Source organism: Chamaea fasciata, unplaced genomic scaffold, assembly GCF_029207755.1.
Source record: "Chamaea fasciata isolate MVZ Bird 193981 ecotype frontalis unplaced genomic scaffold, bChaFas1.0.hap1 SCAF_1, whole genome shotgun sequence".
Taxonomy (NCBI): Eukaryota; Metazoa; Chordata; class Aves; order Passeriformes; family Sylviidae; genus Chamaea; species Chamaea fasciata.
Window position 1 is genome coordinate 99,208,180 of NW_027094086.1, and position 23,718 is coordinate 99,231,897.

General features: G+C 40.6%; 1 protein-coding gene across 6 annotated transcripts in view; it reads right to left on the bottom strand.

Moving 5' to 3' along the window:
- HECW1 (HECT, C2 and WW domain containing E3 ubiquitin protein ligase 1) overlaps positions 1–23,718 on the bottom strand; it is a 254,102-nt gene that overhangs the window by 25,086 nt on the left and 205,298 nt on the right. For all 6 annotated transcript variants that reach the window (XM_066190748.1, XM_066190729.1, XM_066190720.1 and 3 more), the window contains 9 exons: positions 22,868–23,053; positions 22,117–22,251; positions 16,775–16,880; positions 16,494–16,590; positions 14,451–14,534; positions 13,345–13,454; positions 11,073–11,193; positions 9,569–9,682; positions 6,669–6,821 (listed from right to left, as the gene is read on the bottom strand). In XM_066190748.1, coding sequence (XP_066046845.1) covers positions 6,669–6,821; positions 9,569–9,682; positions 11,073–11,193; positions 13,345–13,454; positions 14,451–14,534; positions 16,494–16,590; positions 16,775–16,880; positions 22,117–22,251; positions 22,868–23,053 — 1,106 coding nt within the window. The remainder of the gene's footprint in view (positions 1–6,668; positions 6,822–9,568; positions 9,683–11,072; positions 11,194–13,344; positions 13,455–14,450; positions 14,535–16,493; positions 16,591–16,774; positions 16,881–22,116; positions 22,252–22,867; positions 23,054–23,718) is intronic.

Sequence of the window (23,718 nt, forward strand, 5' to 3'; positions counted from 1 at the left end):
TCTTTAATTTCCCTTCTCTGGAGTTCAACGCAACACTAAGGTAACATACTGAAACTAAGAAAAATTTTCAATGAACAGATGAAACTTCTAACTTTCAAAACATCCCAGGGAGAGGCCTACAGAAAAAAAAATGCCTTTGCTACTCAAAAACACCACAAATGAATTTGGGTGATTTATTGAAAACAATATTGCTCTACAAGCAGTCTTTCTTTTGATGTATGAATTGTGTTACTTACAAAAAAAGGTTATCTTGGGAATTTCTGCACCTGCTCTAGCTGAATTTTCTTTACCTTACTGAAGTCTGAATAAAATGTAGTGAGAAATAAGGAGGGGAATGATGACTGAGCAATACATCATAGTGACAGCTCAGCCTTGCCATTCCAGTGTGGCTGGAACAGGAGATATGACAACATTCATCACTCCCTGGGAGTTTTTCGCCACTACCAATATACAGACAATCACTGCCTATCCTGCTGCTTCCGTGCAGGCCCACATGCTTGGGCACAGCATGGATTTTACCCTTTTCTCCTCTGCCACATGCAAGGTGCAGACACTACAGAGATTTTCATGTGAAGCCTCCCATTCATGGGCAGATTTAATCTGCAGTGTTGCAAAAAGACTAAATGGCCCTAAGTAATGGAAAAACCCATAAATATGAGTTTTTTAAGTACAGAACAAAACAGAACAGCCGCCTTTCCCTCAAACCAAACTCTAATTTGGAAGAAGTGCTAGAGAGACTATGAGACTCAGGGAAGGGAAAAGGGGTAGAGACTGTGAGAGACATCTCTTCTTTCAACTCATAAAGCAACGCCATTCAAATCCTCAAAAGAAATTGGAAAAAAAAGTTCTCTAGTACGAGACAGAAAGTCAAGAATAAGGTAAATATAAAGCAGAACCTTTTTTAAGGAAAATATGGTTGCTTTACAAGCTCTGTTAGGAAGAATGTTTTTTTTCTCCTTCAGTTTTGGTTTGCCTTTAATCTTCCAATTCCTCCAGATCCTTAATAAATAATTAACCAGCTGTTGAGGCAGGGTCTATGTGATACAGTCATACATCAAACTTAATAGGAAAATCAAAGTTTACTTAAGTACAGGAGGCATCGAGAGAGATCACAGTACAGCAGCAAGAAGGCATTTCAGTAACACACCCTTTTCACACAGTGAAAAGGTCTTATAAATTATTTCAGCTGCACATTTATTTTAATATCATTCTTGTCCAGAAGATTTACAATAGTGCTTGAAAATTTCTCATGCAAACATAATTTATTTAAAATAAGATACTGCTAGTAATTAAAATTTATAGTCTAACATAACATTAAATGCTTTGGTTTTCTGTAGTGCCTTTTATCTGAGAATTTCAAAGCAGTTCTGGGCAGTACTCTACATCAGATGGAATTCAAGTTGACTACATACTAGGAAATCTCTTCAGATGGAAACTGAGGCAAACAGGCAGTCATCTAATTTCAAAAACAACTGGATGTAGCTTGATGCCTCACTCTGGGGTGCTTTATCTGATTTTTAAGAGGATGATTTTTCCGTGTTTAGCATAAACAGGCCCTTTCAAGACGGCTGCAAAATTGGTCTCCTAAATTAATTCCTCCCCCAAATGTAGACCCACACAAGTGGCCCTTTTAAGCCCAAAACCAAACTCACTGTTTCTGACTCCCTGACTAAACAGGTACGGGCCATATGTAGGTTGCTTGCCAGAACAGTAGAAAAGTCAGAGGGATTCACGAGTAATTCAGACCACATATTCCCAAGCCAGTCAGTGGGGAGGAGTAATGGCTGTTTGCAGACCTCCTGCTTAGATGCTGACACTACATTTCTCCACTGTCTCTATGAAGAGTCACAGAGTGTGCCTAAATCCATCCCATGAGCTGCTCCGCATTGGAATACAACCCATTAGGTCATGAGGCAATTTGTCACTTTCTTTAAAAACACTTTAATCAAAATAAGTCAATCTCTGTGTAGAAGGATTAATGGAGCTTTGCTTCCTACAGATCTGCCTCTGATGGCCCTACATTACCACACTGCAGTACTTCCCAGTTCCTCCTACACATTTTTGCCAGCACTTCCCAGACTTCGGAGTATCTCCAGTTTCTCTCTTCTGTCTCCCCTGAGCTTGCACAGCTCTGCCTCACACCCCAAACTCCTGAGCAAGACAATGTGGTTGTTTTGCAGCCTGTGCCTGTGATGGACCTGTTGACTCACTCACGCTACCTGGCTGGCTGTGAGGACAGACAGCACAGATCCCTGCTGAGCTCTCCTGCCCACCTCACTGAGCCACACTTCTGTGGACCTGTCCTTTACTCAGACACAAGTTTCACAAAACTTGTAGGAATCATTATCTTCAAGATGTTTACCTTCCTGTCGGACAGGTCTCCAACTGATTATCTGCCTGACGGATAGGCAGGGCAATTGCACAAGGCACAGCTCATAAGGAAATTGGGGTAAGAAAACCAACCAAGCTCTCTAAGGAGAAAAGACAGCTGAAGTTGCAACATTCTCACTTCTCCTTCGGTTTATTATAACAAAAAAAGGGAGAAATAACATCCTGCATTCTCTGGCACAGTAGAGATTGATAGTGCTGGTTATGCGGTTTCTCATTTACACAAAATAAATAAAAGGGCTGCTCAGAGGATGGCTGGGACTATGCCCCCCACAGCACCATGTAGGCAAAGGGAGCTGCCTCTGCCCATGTGCCAGAGCACATAAAAGCAACCCAGGCAGTGCCATGCCTGAAGCACTAAGCCCTGATGGGAGACAGCATGTATTTGCTCATCAAAACCAGTTGCAATGACCATGTCAGCTGACTTGGAGCACAGGGAAAGCAAGATCTTGTCTGCAAGGAGAGTGGGTGCACCAGGCTTCCATCTGCCCGGAGAATGAGATGCAGAAATACATGCAAATCTTGTGTCTGACTCCGCTCAGTGGCACAGACTAGAATATGAGGAGGGGTACTAGAGGGAAGAAATAAAAGTTCATTATGGGAATGAAGCAAGTCCTGCCCCAAAGCAGGGGGTTCTGCTAAACAAATGCATTAATTTTCATATGAAGAAAAACAAAACACAACAGAGCTTCTCTGAGATGCATACAAAATGGTAAGTATGATTAGCGAGCTGTAAATACCTCTAAGATAACTGTAGCACTAGAGTACTGCTCTCTGGCTGCATAAATGTCACAGCAAGGTCCACAAATGCCTTACTAATACAAAAACCCATGCTGTCACTAATTCACAATGAAAATACAGAAAAAAGATGTTTCAAGTTAAGATCCCTCAGATCTCCAAATGAATATCTGTGAATGATTTTTTCTGTCTAGGCCATTTGGCCTTTTATGCAGAGACTGGGCTTGTTTTCACATTTCTTTCTTTGGTTCCACATTTTGCCCACTTATGTGGAAAAGGGTGAAATCCCTCCAGTGGGGGTGTATTCCAGAAGATCTTTTCAAATATCTAGGCAAAAAGCTAGACATGTTTACCTAGATCAAATAGAATAACTCATTACTGGCATGGATTAAAAGCAGCTTTTCTGACTACTAGATTCATATAGCATGCAGATAAAAATATGTATCATCTAACTTCTTTGGTCTAGGGAGTTGTAACTGTCTTTTCAGATATAGGGGGATTTAAAATATTTTAACTTTAAAAATGTGTGATATCTTATATTTTGTGTGTTCATAGGCACATATGTTAACTGAGGGAAAAAGTCTTATTCAATGGAAGCTTGCAGGAAAGGTGTTAAATCTCAGTTTCTCCATAAATGAGAAATATTTTCCAGTCATTATGTCTCTTTCTTAACTTGGCAGACATACAACTAGTCTGTGCTTTGATGTGCTCATTTTGGACTCAGAATGCTGTTTGTACAAAAAGCAAAGCATGAAATAAGCCACTAAAAGGGACAGAACTGTAACTTTTAGGCTGGGGAAAAAGAGCAGTGTATTTCTCCATTCTTCCAATAAGAATAAAACTTCACATCTTTGCATTTTGTTGTATTTATCTCAAATTCGCTACTGTTTGCTTAAGAAAGAGAAAATGTAAAATAATTTTGAATGCATTTTTTTGCTAGTTCTGTTTCTCAATATAACTGTGTCTGGAGAGGTCTTGCAGAAGTACTAAAGAGAAAAACATGCCAAGGGTAGATTTCACATAAATAACAAGCCCCACAGCACCAAAAAGCATACAGTTGGAGAAATCTGCAAATCTAAACCAATTGTGATTGTGTGGTTTTCATGACTGATATCAGACTTCAAGCTTTGAAAAGACTATGAATATTAATTATCTGTGACCCTGGAACTCTCAAACTGATTCATCTGTGTTAGCTGGTACTTCATAACAGATTTGAAAACAGGAAAGTGATATCTATTTTTGGCATGTTACAGGGAGGAAGGTCTGCTGGAATCTTATCAACAAGTAAATCTGAGAAACAGAAGTTCTAGCTCCGACTTTCATGAGAATGAAGCAAGCCTGGGAACATCAGAAAACCTCATTCCTCAGAATAAACAGTGACAAGGCAGCTAGTGCCATATCCTCACAGAAGTTAGCTTGCAAAGTCTTAATGGGAGACTCAGGCTCTACGTTTTAAAAAGGTTGGTCCAATTCCTACGTTCACTGGGTGCACAGAATTCTGAACACAGGACTCTAAGGTTACACTTGAATAGCTGAGATCAGTTACACAGTATAAAAACATTTAGAATGTCTAGATATCGACAAGCCAATCATGAAACCTATCATGATAATTATAAACTGCTGGTCTCAGCCAATTATTTCCATAACAGGTTCAAGAAGTATTTCCAGGCACTGACTGGATTGTTCATCTTTCCCTCGTGTTCTGCAATCTTGCCCTATTTACAATACTGCATGTGCAAACCTCTTCATTCACAGCATTTATTTCCTTCTGCAGGCCAAGAGATCAAATTTATCTTTCTTAAAGAAAGGAAAACAAAAATGTCTGAAGGCCAAATAACATTCTGCATGCAAGAAGCTGGATTGATATGTGCAGTTGGAGAAACAGCCTATATGTCTAACTGCTGTTGATTTTTGAGTTAAATGCTAACTGCTACAGGAAAATCATGTTAGGTGTCTTTCTGTTGTTCTATAGGCCCAGGATACCTTTAAAAACCTGCCTCTTTCTTGCTGAAATCTCTCCAGGCACAGAAGGACAAAATGAAGGGATCAAACACAGCATATATGTTTTGCAGTGGAATTTACCACTTAAGAAAATTCCAACTCCTTACAAGGACAGTGTTTATAATACATAAGAGCAAGGGTCTGTTTCACCCACTGCTGAGACAACATGGCAACACCATTTCTGGACAAAGAGGTCTGTGTTCAGCTTTGTCACAATGTGGGCAGAATGATCATGGGTTTGCACCTGCCTAGTTGTTCCTCTGCCTTTGGAAGTCCAAACACATCTCCACAGATAACAGCCTCCTAAATCAGAAGTTTATCCATGCTGTCTGTTAAGATAGAACATAGGACAGACTTTATTTCTTCTTGAAAATGAGGGAGGCACCACGTAATGTCTAATGAACAGAATTGCAGAGGGAGGTTAACAAGCTGTAAGAACTAAGCTGCTCTCTTCCTGCTAATGTCAGTAGAGAAACACTCTAAAGCAAGGATCATTGTTAGCTCCACTGCTGGAAATGATAATACAAAAAAAAAATCAGAAACCATCCTAGTCCCAAGCAACATCCCTTTTTCACCTGGCAGCTTTAACAGAGGTGACAGTACAACTGTTCTTGATCTCTTGCCGGCTGCAAGCCAAGCAAAGGAGGATCTGTTCACAAGAATAAAACATGTATTATTTGCAATTTAAAAGGGGCCTGAACTGCCTCCCATTTAAAAAATAGGGTCTCTGAGAGAAGCCAGTGAGATTGACAAAGAAAACCATCATAGGAACTAACCCATGTGGCAGTTCTTCTTTGACACAATGAAATCCCACAAGGGACCAAGAGATGCCCAGGGCTCGCAGCCTATGCTCCGCTTAACCACATCTGAAACTACCAAAGTGAAAACAACTCCCAAAGACAGACAGATCTGGAGGCAGAAAGAGAAAATGAGGACATCACAATATGCTTTCAGAATTTTTGATAAAGAAACAAGATCAGCAATTTGTCTGTTTGCACACATACTTAGTAAGCTAAAATATCTCCTCACTCTGCCAGCCTTGCCCCAGACAAGCAGGGACACTCTGTCAGGGAAGGAAAGGGAAACTGCTTTCACTGGGCCTTTTTAAGGCCTGTAGTAGGAACAGAGCAGCAGTATGGCTCTCAGAGAACACTGCACAGGTTCCAAGTACAATGCTGTGTGATGTATAGGAAGGCCACACTGGCTTTTCTTAGAAAGGGACCAAGGAGATGAAGACTGCATTAAGCAGAGCTCCTCTTCCTGTCCTGTTTATATTCACACAGAAGTTCACAAACATCAAGTCCCAAGTAATGCCAGCAGGACATATTAATAGTGGTACTTCATCACAACTGCTTTTCAGAGCCTGCTCTTGTATATATGTTCACCCCATCTCTTCCTTTTCACAACCTACTTCCCCACCTCTTCCCAGAATTAGCAATATTTGTATGTACTCCAGTCTAAACTGGCAGCTTTTGTTTTGCTTTTCCATTTTTTTAAATTGCTCTGAAACAATTTTTCAATTCTGCATAAAATGTTCTTACCATTCCAGGTGATTTTCAACGAAGGCAGACATGGGGCTGATTTGTACAGTGTAAGTGTCGTTGGCTGAATACTCAAACAGCCCATAATAGGGATTGAAAAGCTCCTGAGACAGAAGGAAAAAGAATTCTCGGGAGGGGCCACTGTAGTCCAACCTGGAAAGAAAAAGGTAGCAAAGATGACATGAGGCTCCTTAACATTTGAGAGGATTTCCCAGGTTTGCCTACATTGGCTGCTGTCTTAACACAGTAGCCTGTGTAGTCAAGTGTTTCTAACATGATTTATCTGTCCTCTCAAAACTTGATTCTGAATCCTGCCAAAACTTCACCAATATCCAGGCTGATTTGGAAGGAATCATCACTGGGACCACATGTCTTAAGTAGTTTATTTTCCTTTGTTCCAAAAGCTTAGCAAACTGGAGGTACAAAGCTCAGCCTTGCCTCAGCTGGCTGGCCAGCAGAGGGGTAGCTTTCTAGTGAGTGGGTTTGAACTGCCTGTGAACACTTAGGTTCACAGATCAGAAAGCCTGGCCTAAAGCAGAAATTGCTCTGACCTTGCTACACTGAGATGTACCCAAATCTGGCCTCAAGAATGCGTTTTTATCTACAGAAACCATAAAGATTTATGCTGAACATGACCAAGTCCCAGCAGAATTATGTCTCTTAAGACAGAATGATGACTCCTTGCTTGTTCCCTGTAAGTCCTTCCACTTTTCTGTTATTTTCATGTGGAACACCTTAAAATGTACTTTGCTGTTGTATGAATTTCATCTGTAGAGAGCCTCTTTTTTTCCCCTTGAATTTTTACACTGAACTTGGAAAAAAAAAAAAGAAAAATTAGACCAAAAATTTTTCCTGAATGCATTAAATGAAAACTGTGGCGGGTTTATTAAAAACAGATCATTCTCTAATAATGCTAGGTAGGTTTTTCAATATAAAATAAATCTGCATGTTTATTGAAGAAATGACCTGTAGCCATATATCATGTGTGCCAAAAGATTTTTCTGAGGTGGACACTATTCCTTCTACTTAACAATTGTAAAGCAAGTGGAAAGCTCTGCACCTGGATCAGAATGCTCTGCACTATGAAGTTATAGAAGCATAAGTGAAAGGGGTTGAATGATTCATTTGTGCAACTAGAAGGATGACAAATGGCTGGTGGGCCCATCCTCCTGTGTTTTATGTCTGGAGATTCAGTACTTCTCTCTTTGAGGAGCTTTAGTTCTAGGATCATGTGATGACACAAAAGCCACACCTGTAAAAGAGGATAGTGACAAGCCCACATGACCCACTGGTGCCAGGCACGGATCAGGTCTGGTTCTATGGACATCAAATTATGGGGTTAAGCCTGATAATGGCTGGAGTAAAGAGCTACAAACAACACGTGTCTATGTTCAAAAACCTCCAATAGGCTATTGCATTTCTGGGCAACACACTAACTCATCATAAAGCCTTTATAGCTAATTTTCAGTGTCCTTTTTCTTTGAAACGTGGAAAGCTGTGCCCATACAGCATCACATGGCCGTACAGCATCAACTCTTCAGCAGGGAATTGGCATCCTGGAGTCCTTCCAGCAGAATGTATATTAGCATTAAGCAGCAGAAACCCTAGAGGAATGTATCTTCAGATGTAAATGAATTGGTGAAGAACGAATGAATTTGCACATCAAATTGATTTGTAATTTCTCCTGAGGACACCATGACACACAGAAAACAATATGACTTTGGCCAGTATTAGCATTCCAGAATGCTATTCCACAAACATAAACTGAAGTGTGCAACATGTTTATGCTTTACTTGCAGGCCAGAGGCAAAACCAGCTGTGAAAGATGACCTCTGTTATGCAATATTGAATCCATAGAGAATAAAAAGTAAGAGTGAAAAAACCCCTGATACTGAGGTCACCAAGTGACTCTCTTTGAGACTGGCAACTTCTGTTTTCCACTGGATGTAACCTGTCCTGAGACAAGGGACAGAAGGCCTTCACTTGCCATGACATCTCAGAGCTGAGAGTGTCAGCAGCTGCTGGACAGGTTGAGAGTTGCCTCAGGCACTGTCTGGTACCTTTGGAACTGAAATCCTGCACATGTGGTTTTTCAGAAAAAGAAACTTTACATGCAAAACTACTTGAAATACAATTTCATGCCTTTGGAATATGGCACACTGGAAACACGCACATAATGATCTTTTCATTATAAAAACATGTAGATTAAGCCTCAACTACAATGCAGCTCTTGAGGTGAGTCAGGGTGGCTTTGAAAGGTTATGCTTACATTTGAAAACAAAAGGTCAGGGGCTGGCTTTCATCATACAAGAAGGGCTCATGGATTGTAAGAGTTGTAGAAAGCTTCCTGAGAAAAGGTCTTCTCAAGAAACTTCTATTGCTTTCAGATTCCAACTGCGTGAATTAAATTTTAAGGACATAAACAGCATTTATGTTTCTCGCTTAAGATGGAAACAAGAAATCCACATATGGATTACTAATGATCATTAGCTGGCGCGCAAAGCAAAAACTTTTCAAGCAAAACCAGATCTATTGTGAAGAGTTAGAGTAACAAAGTGGATAAGTTCTGGTCTCTACAGTCCTGAGACTGATTCAGCATGTAAACATTGGCCTGTAGTTGAGTTTTCCTTCCAGCCTGTCAAAATATCTACGGCAAACAAGATGACAATAGATTTAACCACTTAACCTGTCACTTTGAGACATCTAGATGGAAGGTATTATAGGAAAATGAAGCTTTATTGTTATTTTTAAGAAATGTTTGAGTTAAGATGAATCACTTACTCAGAGGTAAAACAAAACCAAAGAAACATTACATAACAAGACAGACTCTGCCTTAGTCAACTTGGTGTTTTGCAACATAACAGCTACTTCAGAAGCAAGAACATTCCGTGTTTCCCTACCCTTCCTCGCCGACAAACGTGACGTAGAGTTTGTTCCGCTGGAGCTCCTTGCGTGAGTATGCCATTACCTGGTTGAAGGTGCCTTCCAGCAAGTGGTCACGCCGTATAATTAACCTGCAAAGGGCAGCAGAAATAAAGATCTGATGATTAAGTCCTGTGTGAGCTTGTGAGGCTGATGTAAACAGTTGTAAAGAGAGACATTCGCTCTCAGTAAGCTTAATAAAATGGCATCTGCTGGTGCATGTGCTACTTGACCATTACAAGTTTTCAAGAGTTGTTCCATTGGCTTTTCTATGTGCCTCGAAGGTGAATTCCTTCACAATGCCATGATTAGGTTCAAAGTGCTGGTCTACTGCTAAGACTCTCTGCAACAACCTTTATGTACAAATTTATGTGGTAGAGGGGGCTGAAAGTTTCCTGTGTATATGAAGTCACAGCTTTCTGGAATTGGACCCAATCACTTCCTGGATTTAATCCAGTGAATGTCCATGAAAATACTGCTTCTGTGGCAGGGGAAGCAAAGGGAGTATCAGCCTCTGTTTATGCAACACACCTCTCATTCCCTTACTAATCTCTAAAACAATTTAATGAATAGTACTTTTACACACCATCTGTGCAAGAAACCCTTCTGGTTCATATGTTCATGGATATTTTAAAACAGATCTCCTAAAATATATTTCATGTCTGCCTTGGACCCATTTAGCAGGACACCAAAAGGGGTAACCACCAGCTAAGACTCCTCAGCTCTGTAAGATCATTTTGCTGATGACGTTTGCCTGGAAGAAATTGCTTGGCTTCATACTTTCAGTTTTTCCACAACAGATGCCCTTTGGTAGGAAGACAACCTGAAGCATAAATCCAACCAGATGCCCAGGAAATACCTTAGAAACACACAGCCCTTTGGCAAAGTTGGATAACTAGATTGAGCACAAGTAGGTAAAGACTCAAAAGCCAACTAACAAGATGTGTGGAAAGAAACTCCACAATTAAATGACAGAGAACCTCAAATGAAGACTGGCAGAAATCTCTCCAGTTCAAATCCAGGAGGGCTACCAACACAAAGAACTATGGGAAGTTAAACCTGCATGTACAGACTACTGTAGGATCACGTTCTGGTCCTGAGTTATACTGATATGTAGATCCAAAGAATTTGGAGTCATCTCACCATTACAATGACACAGCTGTTGTTAATATCTGTTGGGTGTTTTCCTGGAAGGATAATTCTCCTACTGGTAAATTATAGGTAGGAATATGAATATCCCTGTTAAATAGCTAGGAAGTGGGAGTGTAAGATAATACAAATCTTTAAGAAGTAGAAATCCCACACAAAATCCTCTTGAAGGTCACTCTTTTGCAGGGTATATGAAGACCTTATCCCTGATGGTTATGCAAAAAATGCCATCTTCAGAGTGTTTTACGCTCCCTATCCCTGTATTCATGGACAATGAATGACAAAAGACAAAGCTATGCCCCGTTAGACTAATTGAGTGATTTTAATACTCACTTAATTTTCCCTGGACCTTGCCCATACCCTTTGGCTTCAAGTTTTCGATAGAAATTGCGCAGCTTGGCTTCAAAGTCCCTCCTGTATGGAGAAGGTGCTCTTGCACTTGCTCGCTGCAGCCCTGGAGGGAAAATGAACAGCATTCTAAGGTGTAAGTGGCTTTACATTCTTCCAAATCATGCAGCTTATGTTTCCAGACAGACCTGGTTAATAAATGTGTTAGAAACCTTTTGCAGGTATACAGTGCACTCAGTGTTATTTTTGCTCTATCTGGCATCAATAGAGTTGTAAGTTCCTGTAATTCAGTGATTGCAATGAACTTCCAGGGACTGTATCCTCTTGACTGAAAGTACTGTTAAGTTCACGTTGTGTGTGCCCTAGTGTTGCCTCTGCCTTTAGCTGTGATTGAATGGAAACTGAAGGATCAGAAAGGCATGAGAAAGACTGACATGCACATCTGCCTCTCATTGTCAGTGGCATTTCAGTTTTCTTTCCCTTTTGCAATTTTAAGAGATCTCTCTCCTCTGCATTGTATAGGAGATCTCCTTACTTAGCAGGATTAAACCTCTGAAACTCAGAGCAATGCTTCTCACCGAAGCCTAGCACTCAGCCAAGCTGGGAGTCAGGTCTCCCTGTGTTAATCTGACTGTATATTAAACACTTGCAGCTATCAACACAAAACCCCTTCATGGCATCAAAAACGATTTCTGTCAGCAAAAAATGCTACATTTCTCTATTACAATTCACATATACAGCAGATTTTTCAGCAATTTGGAACCTGTTTTGTTTTGAAAGATGCATTCTCAAAGTAGCTTATTATTCTTTTTGTATAAACAAGTGCCATGCCATAAAAGGCCAAAGAATGGATTAATGAAATCCCATTTTCCTATCTCATTATAAAAGACAATAAAACCCAGTCATTTAATGAGAAATCTGGCAGCAAATGCTCCACAGAAAAGGAAAAAAAGCCCATCACATTTAGTGGGAGCCCGATGTATTGTGGTTGCCATGAGAGAAGGACATTACTGTCTCTGCTGGTAAAACAGAAAGGTGTATTTACATGCAGCACAAAGAGAATCCCTTGCAACACTTCTTTCTTCTGTCAGCCTTTTGTTTTCCCCAAGGGCATAAGAGAAGGGGTGCTCTCATCGGCTCTGTAGCCAGGACAGAAATTAGCAAAAAGACTGTGTGTTGGTGGAAATGAGTATTTGCCTTTGTGTTTTCACAAGAACAGTCTCCTAAGTCACATTTGCACCATATACTTGGACTTTTTTCCTGTAGGAGACTTGCTTATGACCTGTCCTGATGTAGACAAGGGGAACTTGTATTAACAATGGTGTTAAAACTCATTAATGAAAATAGGACATTCTGACAGAACACTGTTCTCCTGTAAAGAAGGGTTTAGTGTTTAACTTCTTCACATCAAAAAAGTTTTCCATTTTCCAAAGCCACATCCAAAATTTGAACTTCTCTTGTCCATTAATTTTGTTTGAAATCAGATAATTTAAATGCATGCTCAAAAAGTCCAGCCAAAAATGGATTTCTTCAGATCACATTTCTGTTGATTCTCTCAAAATGGCCACTGGACACAGCCACACAGTGAGACTGTGGTGGGGGTTGTGTCTCTTGGCAAAAGGGAGACATTAGCTCCTCAAATTTCTATAGCATTAACAATAACTACAGAGACATGGCACAGCTGGAAATAACCTTCTCAGACAGGATGTCTTTCTGGAAAATATGTTTCCTGTCGAACCTAAGTTAATGGGCTCAACATGGAAGGTCAGGCTAGATGATGAAGATGATCCCCTCAGGTCTCAAAATAGATGTGCCTTGGGAAGAAGAGAAGTTTTTGGAACATTGAGTGGAGGAGACTGAACTTTACAGGGGTACTAGAAGAGCTGAAGCACACCTTAAATTTGGAAGGTGCTCCTTGCTGCTGTCACATAAAATGAATGTGCTTTCATGTCAGTGACTTATGCTTGGAGTACACCATTCTCTTATCCTAATCCTTTCCAATGATATAAAAAACAGGAAAATAGCTTCTTCCATATGGGAAATTTCTGATCTGTGTGTTCCACTACCACTAACACTTCAATTGATACATAGCAGCACTGGAAACTGATCCAGCAAAAAAAGCAGCTGGGATCAGATTCAGAGTGGGCACTGGAATTAGCAGGCTGACAGCAGATGCTGCTCTGAATCTGCTCCTTTCTATTTATTAGAAGAAATATCACAAAGGCAAGATTTTGTCTTAATTTCCCCATCTCCTTACCTGGAGAGTTTTGGGGCGATGAACAGGGTGAGCAGCGAGGAGAAAAACTGTAACCTGGATGGAAGGCAGCCTGCAGTGGTATGTAGGACATGATATCCTCTTCAAAAAGGCTGCATGCAAAAAGTCACAGGGAGAGATTTAGTTCACATTCATCACATGAAGGAATGTAAATATGCAGTATGGTGCAAGTTCACTGTATCAGATGTTTGGATGCATCTCTGAACTCATGGATTCAAGAAATCCACAGGTTTCCCAAAGACAGTCTGGTCACTAGCAATGAAGAACAAAATGAATTTTAATAGATGCTTCATGCTAACATGACAGCCCACTGATGGACAGCAAAGAAGTGAGGCTACATAGGAAACAGGAACACCTTCAACACATTAGCAGTGAGAAATAAAGATGCACAGAGTTTCCCAGGCTGTTTTTCTTGGGTCATTTTCATGTAATACAGTGCTTTGACTGCTTGAATTGAAATGACAGAAATAAATTGCAAGCTTCTTGCATTAGGCAGTGCTATTACAGCACACCAACCCCACCTGGGTAATGCAACACTTCCCATCTCAGAACAAGACAATAAAATAAGTTCTTAGCTGCACCGAGGAGAAGTAGGACCTAAAGGCCAAGCTCTCTAGTTCCAGTACAAACTGAAGCCTTATCTTCATTACCCAAACAATATTCACCGCACTGGACATTGAGGTTTCATGCATGAGTGGCAGAACTGCTGCAGTAAAATTATCAATTTCATGAGCAGTTACATTACTGTAGTGAGAAAGACAAGGGATTTTTTCCACTCTTTTTTTTGTTTTTTATTTCTTTAAAATACAAGAATTTTTTTCCATTAAAAGGAAATGCTTTGACCTGATTATTTTTTATCAGCTACTTGATGGCAACAGCCATACTGACTGAGCTGGCTGGATTTACTGCAGTGATGGAGGCTGCCTTCCAGGAAGTACAAATTGACAGATACACTCTGGCTGAATCATTTTGGATGGCTATCAGTGTGACCTGATTTAACAAAATCTTTCCAATTACGCTGAGAAAGAGCCAGATAGTTTCTCTGGTTCTATAAGAAATGACATTATGCTATTGATCAAATTGATTACCTCAGCAGAATTACTAAATCTGCATCACACGACAATTTTTCAAGCCCATGTGTACCCTCTGTCCGAATGTAATGGATCTTCTCCCTGAAACATAAGTGATATTATGGAGAAGAATAAAAAGACAAGCCAGAAAAAAAAAAAAAAGCCATCAGAGCTTGAGCCATGCACAGAGTTGTTATTCTTTGGTATTTTGCCAGTTCCTGTTTTTGTCCTTACAAAAATGGCAAACATCCTATTCATTTTCTAATCTTCCTAACAAACGTGCAAAAAAAATTTTCTGTCTCTATCACTCAGTTTACTGATCCAAAAGAAAGAGATTTTATTCCCTGTTTTAGCAAACAGAATGATTCTTAGTCCTCCAGTTTCATGTGCACATCAGGTCACCAACTTCAGATTTTTTGTGTAAGTCTACAACTAACATAGCACCTTTTGTTAACAGAATTTGCAGTAATATCACTTCCTTTCCCTCTGTCAGTTCCATCTGGCAAATAACACTCTAACATATACTTGATATGAATTAATCACACAGAGGTTATACAGTGTAATATGTGTTGCATGTGTAAAATCATACCTTTTGTTAATAAGGACTGGGAAATATAGGATAGGATCCTATCAGCAGATTAGGATCATGGAAGATACACATCTACACCCCAGCCCATCAGTGTGTTTCTAAAGTACTGCAGTATCCAAATATTTTTTATTCTAGTATCAAGTCAAAATATTAAACCTCAAGTCAAGGATGTACTTTAGAACCTTGCAATCAAGGTCCATAAAAGATGGATGTTTGCATCCTAGGAGTTTGCTTAATATATGCTGCATGAGCATTAGACAGTAGCTTGGATCACTCCTGGGCCAAGGTATAATCAGCAATGACCTGGAGGCAAAAGGCTCAGTATCCTGTTACAAATCTCATTACGCACTGGCTAAGCTGTCTAGTCCCTATCACTGGTCAATTTTGTTTTCTGCTCAAAAGGAGATAAAAGCATTATCTGTTCTCTGGGTAATGAGAATTCAACTTACAGCTGAGAAAAAAAAATAGTCTGGAATAATTTGATGGTGAAGATAAAAAATTCTCAGTTACAGAAATGTACATCCTGAATACTGAGAGTATTTTTCATTCTATTTCTCATTTTCTTTGCATGTATCAATTCCTTCAGAAGAAAGTCTAATCCTTACACCTGGAGAAATCTTTGTCTGGCCGTCAGAGGTAAATGAGGAGTCAGTAAGGCTACCAGCAGAAAGCACACTGCAGGAAGTTGGAAGTGCTCTCCTCCTTCAGCAGTCCTACAGCCACACCTCTGACTGCACAGTACAACCTAAATTCTTGGTCAAACTCTCAGCAGGTGTATATGGGCATCACTGACATTGATTAACACCAGCTTAAGTTCTTGGACAAAACCAGTTAATTCAAACTTTGGAATTCAAATGAGTTTAAGTTTTACTGGTGATTGGTTCTGGTTTTTTCTGTTTTTAAAAAATCTAATAGGAGAGGAATGGGCTTAAGAAAAAGAAAGACACAATTTAACTACTTCGGAAACTACTACCTTTAGGTCAAGTAAGAAAGATTAAAGACAAGAGTACAATCCAATTAATAATAATGCTCCTATGTCTTTATAAAATCTAGGGTGACTATCCATGACAGGGGTGTAAATCCAACCATGAAGCAAAATCTGGTTATGGTTCTGCTGGAATTATTGGGGTTTTGCTGCTGACTTCAATCCAAACACTCCTTTAACTCTATCTTCTGAAAAGCAAAGAGATAATTGCAGGTGAAGATGGAGTTTCTGCTATTCAGTAACACTTGGAAATTAGACATGTTACTACTTGCCCATATTTATTTTGCTTCTTCTTACTCCTTGGACGTCTGTGGAAAGTAACTATAGTAAGCACATGGATTGTGGTGATTCTCATTTACTCTTTAATGGTGACAGTTCTACAGGAGTTACAAGTTCATCTTTTGTACTAGTTACTAGAATCTGATTTTCCCCACTACAAAAAGCACTTCCTGGAAGTATGGTACAGCAGTCTGGAAAAAAGTGGTACCTGAGTGCATGGTTTCTGGCCAAGCTGGGCTGACGCTCCTGCAGCATCTCGAAAATGTTGGGTTGGCGTAGAAATGCAACAATCTTGTCATTGTAAGCTGGAAAAGGTGAAAACAAACCAGAGGTTTTATTTGCCATGTCACCATGACTCTGCAGTGGCACACTGACTGCACTGCCAGTGAGGCACAGGACAACACGAGGCAGTGCACACAGCTAATGAGAAGTCCTAACCCCCACCTTTGTGAGCATTGTTTTGGGAAGAAAAAAAAAAACTTGGCTTACCCAGAGGTAATGCCTCATGATGGTGCTGGTTTCGAATAGCCGTTACGAGACTATTGCCTGGTCTGGCCAACAGAGTAACACCTCTGTTTCGAGAGACTTCAGAGGCCTACAACATCAGAGAAAAGGAAAAGAATCACCAAAACTGACCACCAGTAGCTCATCAGTCAGTTAAAATATTTGTCATCTTTACTTCTGTAACCTTCAGAATTGTCCTTGATGCTGACTGAAGGACAGGAAGCATGCATGAAAATTATAGCTTTATATACCAGTAAACTTAAAAAAGGCAAGTAATTCTGTGCTTCCAAATGAAGGTACACCATTATACATAGCTATCATACCTCCTCAGTGCTGAAGGCACCAGAATCCAAAAGGAAATGCATGTTAATATAGGTATTGCAGTGATGGACTTCTCTGGTTCAACAAGAATAAAATCTCTGTAGTAGCACCCTACATACTCTGTAGTATCAAATATGTCTTGTTTTAGCATAACTGCATTACTTCAAGGTTTTTACAGCAATGTTTTTAAAAAGAGAAAAAACCCACAACATTGCAATTTTCACTCAGCATTGTTGAAGGGAAATTTAATAGTGGAAATAACGTGAAGAAGGTATATCTATGTAGATCACAGCACAGAAAAAGGCTGTATAATCTCAGAAGGCTGCCTAACTTGTATAACCCGAAATTGAATTGTACACACTGAAAAGAAGAACATAATCCAAAGAGCTGATAAAGGGAGTAGAAAGATGGAAATTTTTCACTGCTCCTTAACTGAGGCACTTAAAGAAAGCCACTGTTCTAAATATACTGCCTAGCAAAGGGAATCTTGTCAGGAAGGCAGATTTCTTAAAAGGTGGGAAGCACTTCGGTATGAGGATATAAAAAGCCAAACAACGACATCTGGCAACGTTTGCACTAAGGCACTACTTGCTGGGTAACTTTCCGTGGACTTGTGAAAGTTGAGGGGAACCCACCTGCCTCTCATGTTTTCCTCCAGAATATGGCCACAGTGAGGCCAAGAGAGGAATCACAGAATGGTTTGGGCTGGAAGGGACCTTAAAGATCATCTAATTGCAACACCCCTGCTACGGGCCGGGACACCTTCCACTAGAGCAGGTTGCTAGGGCTCCCTCCAACCTGGTCTTAAAACACTTCCAGGCATGGAGCATTCTTGGGGCAATCTGTTCCAGTGCTTCACCACCCTCACAGTAAAGAATTTTTTCCTAATATCTGATCTCAACTTATCCACTTTCAGTTTAAAGACACTCCCCTTTGTCCTGTGACTACTGTGCGAGGCTGTATCAGGACAAGATGAATTAGGAATTCCAATTGCCACTCTACTGGGCTAATAGCTGCTCCTTTCTCACTGCACAAATCATAGCATTTGGCAACCACTTTAGGAAGAAATTGCCCCAACTTCAATACTTTAAATGCTTAGCTCTGCATCCAAGCAAACAGTGCCAACCCATTTTCCGTGGTGCAGCCAAACACCAGGTCCTCCAGCTGGATATACACAAAAACTGGTAAGCTAACTGTGCCTGGCAAGCTGCCTCTTGGAACCCGTAAAGCTTAAAATGTTTACATGTAACAAGGTACCAGTCAATGCACTTGATACGTGTCAACACGCAGGTTAAACAATAAAAAATCTTAACTATTCTAATCAAACACACTGTAACTTAAAACATAAAACTGCTGGGCAAGTGCATGGCAAATGTTTTGCTTCATCATTCAGTTAGGATTTCACCTGCACCTGCCTTCTGGCCTTTGTCTCCTCCGCACACCCCCACAGGCCGACTCACAGTGAAAGTTTAGCTCAGGCTTAGGCAGCTTTTCCCCTGTCACCCAGGCATCCACCCCAGCAAGCTCTCTGTGGCCTTTATGGCACTCCATGCTATGGCACAGGGAGGAACCTTAGGTACAAGAAGTGCTGTATGATCCACTGCCACAGTGGGCATGAGGCCTGTGTTGAAGCAGCCATTTCTTGGGCTGTCTGTGGGCAGCAAAGCCAGGATCACACACTGGCCCGTGACCAACTGTACTAGTTAGGATGTGTGGAAGGGTGCTAAGGTATCATTGGGCTCAGCTCCTTCACTTCCAAGGAGCCCAGGAGTTCAGGTGAGGATGCCTGTTCCTCAGGTCCTTGTAGAACAGACTTGCAAGGGAATGCAGGTGGTGGGTGAGCCTGTTTTTAATGGTGATCGCTGACTAATCCTTGACAAGGACAAATCCTATGCCCTTGTTGCTACACATGATTTTACTGAACAGAAGATAGAAAGGGGGAAAGGGAGGAGTAACAGAGGAGTTAAACATATATCTCCCATAAAAATTAGCAGGAAGTAGTATTTGCTCATCACTTGGGAACTGCATGGTACTTCTGCCCAGCCTGGGCTTGGATCCTCCTCTTGTTCTTGTCACCATTCCTTTTGGTTAGCCTTCCAGTGCCTGGACAAATTTCTCCTGGAGCAAGAATTTTGGAAGGAAATGTGCATAGTGCCTGTGAAAAGGAACTTTTGCTCCCTTCTTCCCATCTTCCCAGTCTTCCCAGTTCTGTTTCAAGAGCTAAAGTAATCTAGATTGTAAGAATCCGGTTGTGTACCCACCTCAATAAATCGGTGATGTACTTCCCTTCATCACCATGCCTAGGCATTGCTCATGCTGTTTTTGGTCTTTGCGCATTTACACCTCCGAACAATTTTTCTCTGGCAACACAAGAGCAAAATTCCCAGCCCCCTAATTAACTTCCATTTTGCTAACAATTCTCTTTCCACTCTTAGCTAGTAGAGTACAATTGATTGCTCCAATTTAGTGTTCAGTCACAATCATCTTGTCTACTTTGACTTTTTAATTGAATAATTTAATTTTGATGAGCACATTATTCTCTAATAAGAATTAAAGAGTGACCCCTCCAATGATTTAGTGACCTGGTTCATGTAGTGCAGACTAATTGACAGATTTATGTCAGGTTTTAACAGCTTTGAAATTGATACTTGGATGTTGCAAACAGAGTGGAGAGTCCAAACTACCAGAGGAGCCTTTCAATATGTAATACCTTTTCCTGGGTTTTATATCACTGCGGGATTTCACAGGCCCATTTGAATCCTGTTACTTGCTTGTTGTGCTCTGGGTTGGTAAGGAGATTTATATACTGCCATATTCTAGCACCCTCTCTGCTCTTCTTGCTAACCAGCATCTCTTGCTTCTCCGTTGTGGATGCCTGCTTCCTACCTCTTGCTGTCCTTAAAATCTCTACCCTGTAATTACATATGTTGATTTTCACTGCAGATGGGAAGCCCTTTAGAGGGAATGGAAAGTGCTTACAAACTGTTCAGTTTATAGAAGTGGGAGAAAGAAATGAATCATTTAGTGACCTGTACTTTAGTTACTGATAGCCACTACAGCTACCTGAACTTTTCTCCCAAAAATCAGATAACTAAGAGTAGCAACAACCCCCTTTCTCCTGTAAAAGACTGATAACCCTTAAATAGGTGTTTACTAAAGAGTTTGTAGCATTTTCTTCAAATTATTAGATAATACCATTTAATACCAGTAATCTACACAGAACAATGGAAGTTTTTGCAAAGGTCCTTTATTTCATTACCCTGGCTCTTTTCTGTGCCCTCTCTGGCAACCACAACTTCACTATTCTAATGTTTCAGGCACGTTTGACACATATACATAACATTGAAGACTGGTGAGTTGTCCTTTGTGGTCCTTCGTACTATTCTGGTGGCAGCATCCAGAGGCCACACCATCTGCTCAGCAAGGAAACCAGCAAGACTGCAGACAGCTGACACATGGCCAGGACAAAGCCCCATGTGTGAGTCTACAGACATGATTTATAGGCCAAAGAACATCAAAATGCACTTGGAAGAAACGGCATAGAATATAAGGCTCTTAATAAATGGACTGAGCTGCAAAGGGTTGAATATTTTCCTTTTAAATAAGGGACTTTTAGGCACTAAGCCAAAGTCCTTGGAAATCAGTGAGAGTCCTTCCAATGAAGTAACAGACACTTCCAAATGGGAAGTTACTTGACTATGACAAAGAAGTTTGACTATGACAAGGGCGCAGAAGCACTGTGGGTCCTGGGCCACCAAGACTGGGAGGTGATATTTCATTAGCTGATCATGCCAGAACAGTGGCCTCAAAGAACAGTTTTTGATTTCCCCAGATAATCATTACTCAAAAGTATTCAATACTTTTGACTCCCTACCCTGTACTGGTTTATTTGGGGTTTATTGCATATTGCTCCTTGCCAGCCATGCCAGTGTTTGCAAAACCAAGTGTATGTTTTTGGCTAGGTCATCTGAGTTTCTCAGTGGTGTTTCTGTCCCTGACATGGTGAATTTGCAAGCAAGCCTCAGGCAAGCATGAATCATGGTGCAGGTGGCTATCACACTCGTGCCAGTAATTCAGTCACAGCAGCAACACTAGTGAAGGCTGCTGGCAGTGGGAAGTTGCTAAGCTGGTAGGAAGATATGATTGAAACACTTCTATCTTGAGGAAATATGGTGCTGTATTCACCCAAGACTGAGAAAACATGCCCAAGCTACTCCTGCCTGGTTTGCCTTTGGTCCTGAAGAACTGACCTGTTCAGCTCTTGATCCCAACCCACTTGGCAGTGAGAGGTATTCAGACTGGTCCTGCTGTAGTAAATTTTGATGCTAATTTCACAAGCATTTCTCTGGATATTTTTGTGGAAGTGAAAGACCCTTTCACCATAGTTCATCTCTAGTTCTATTCAGCAACAATCTTTACAAATGTTTAACTGTTTGGATTTGCTATATGAAGAATCAGATTGCTGATACCTTTTCCTACTTAAATCCACAATATAAACACAGTATTTCAATCCTGTCTATGGCCCTCAGTGATAAAAATCATCCCCATGATATATAGGAAAGATATTTAATGTGACTGAAAGATGGGAAAGTAAACCTCAGCATACATTACTGCATGACTTCTAGGGAGTCTATATTTTCAGAGCACAGGGTCATAGTGGGGAATGAAGAAACATATGAGGTATCAGGCTATAAAAGAATAATTAATAACTTGACTAAAGCAAGGCCAGGATGTCAAATATAGATTCTTCTTTTAAATTCTAATCTGTCATCACTTCACTTCAGTTATGCTTTACTTGCTTATTATTTTATTATGAAAACCATCAAAATAGAAACCAGCAAGCTCTGAAATAAGCCCTTCAGAAAGACAAAAAAATCCCTTACTGTCTTTGGAAGACAGATATTCACAACATAGTCTGTTTCAATGTCTTTAAAATATAAGAAGTTCTTTATAATTCTAGAGAAGACCCCTGTCAAAAGTTCCTGAGTTGATACGAGCACAGTTACCTCTCCAGCGCTGTAGCTACGAAGTCGCTGCAGATGTTGCCGGTGAGTCAGGTGATTTGGGAGACGCCCATTCTGCAGCGGGATCCTGGGATCTATGAAGGTGGTAGCACGGCTATTGTGGTCAACAAAGAAAGACTGAAACACAAAGGAACAATGGTTTCTTTAATAAGAAGACTGCCAACCCTGTGATGGTATTGCGGGAGCACAGCAGGAAAACCACTGGCAACTGTATGTTGGAAATACCTGGGGTAAGTATAGTCCATGGAAAGCACCTGCAAACAACAGGACTGGCCTACTCAAAGCTGGAATAGCTCTTAGAAAGTACCTGAAGATATGTAAGCCAAAATCGTGTGCAATGGCCATGATGTAAACAAGTCACTGTTTACAAGGAGAGAATAATGTTATTGGGCAACGCTGCTTTAACCTATTTGGTAGTTCCAGAGGTCAGTCAGCAAAGCTTCATTTGAGGTAGAGACACTGAGTCAAATTTTGCAGTCACATCGGATATACCCCGGCTCAAACTTTGTTGTCAGTCCAATGCTGCCTTGGCTTTGGTACGATATTCTACAGAAAGCTAGAAATGCTTTGAAACTTTGAACCTCTTTTTCTACTTCTAAAACAACTCTCCTTGCTGCTTCTGTTGTTTAAACCAAACCTTCCCTAATTTTGAGTCAAGAAGGAAGGAACTTTTAATAATCGTGTAGTCTGATGTGCTGTGTAAACAAGTAATTAGTTTCACTGGCACTCTTACCTTGCCCTGCTGGTCAGTTTTTATCTCCCAGCCACGAGGAAGCTCCAGTCGGGTATCAGCAAACATGTTGATAAAATTTACTAGGTCTCTATTGTGTTGATACCGCTCAAAATTACGAGCATCTCTACGAATCTTCAGAATCATATGCTTCAAGCAGGTACTGTTGGTGAAGACTCGATAGGCACTCTATGAGATAGATAACAGAAGGGAGGAAATCCAGCTCTGATGTCATAACATACTTGGTTATTTCATGCGCCCTATGCCCAAAGAACTGAAAGAAATCCTGTTAGAATCAAGAAACACTTCCATCTCATTGTTTTGATTTGAGTGACTACTTTACATGCACATGCAGAATTAAGAAATACAATCTGGAAAGCGAAACATCACACATATTATGCACAGTTAGCTTGTGCAAGAATTGCCTTTTTAATACACTTCAAAAATGGTCAGCTAAAACATCACACACTCAAGGTGCATGTAGTTGCCCCTTTCATTGCTTTCATTGGTCAACAGAAACACTGCTTGTGTGCCTGGGCTGTGCCAGAGAGATGCAAAACTGCTGTGAACCTCTGTTTTTGCTATAATTGAAATCAAGATGTGCATGATAGGACTCAGGAAGTTAAGAGGACCCCAGTGGAGATGTCTCCATATGAGCTTGCTACCTTTTTTATGGTAGCCACAGGACAACTATACAGCCACAGGACAGGAACAGACACTACTTAATTGTCTATTTTTGGAAGACGTGAATTGTTTCCTGGAATGGAGCATTTGTTTCTTCGATAACTACAAAGCTTGTCAGATGGAGACACTTCCATGAGTCTAATGAATGCCACCCCTCAGGCAGTGAGCTG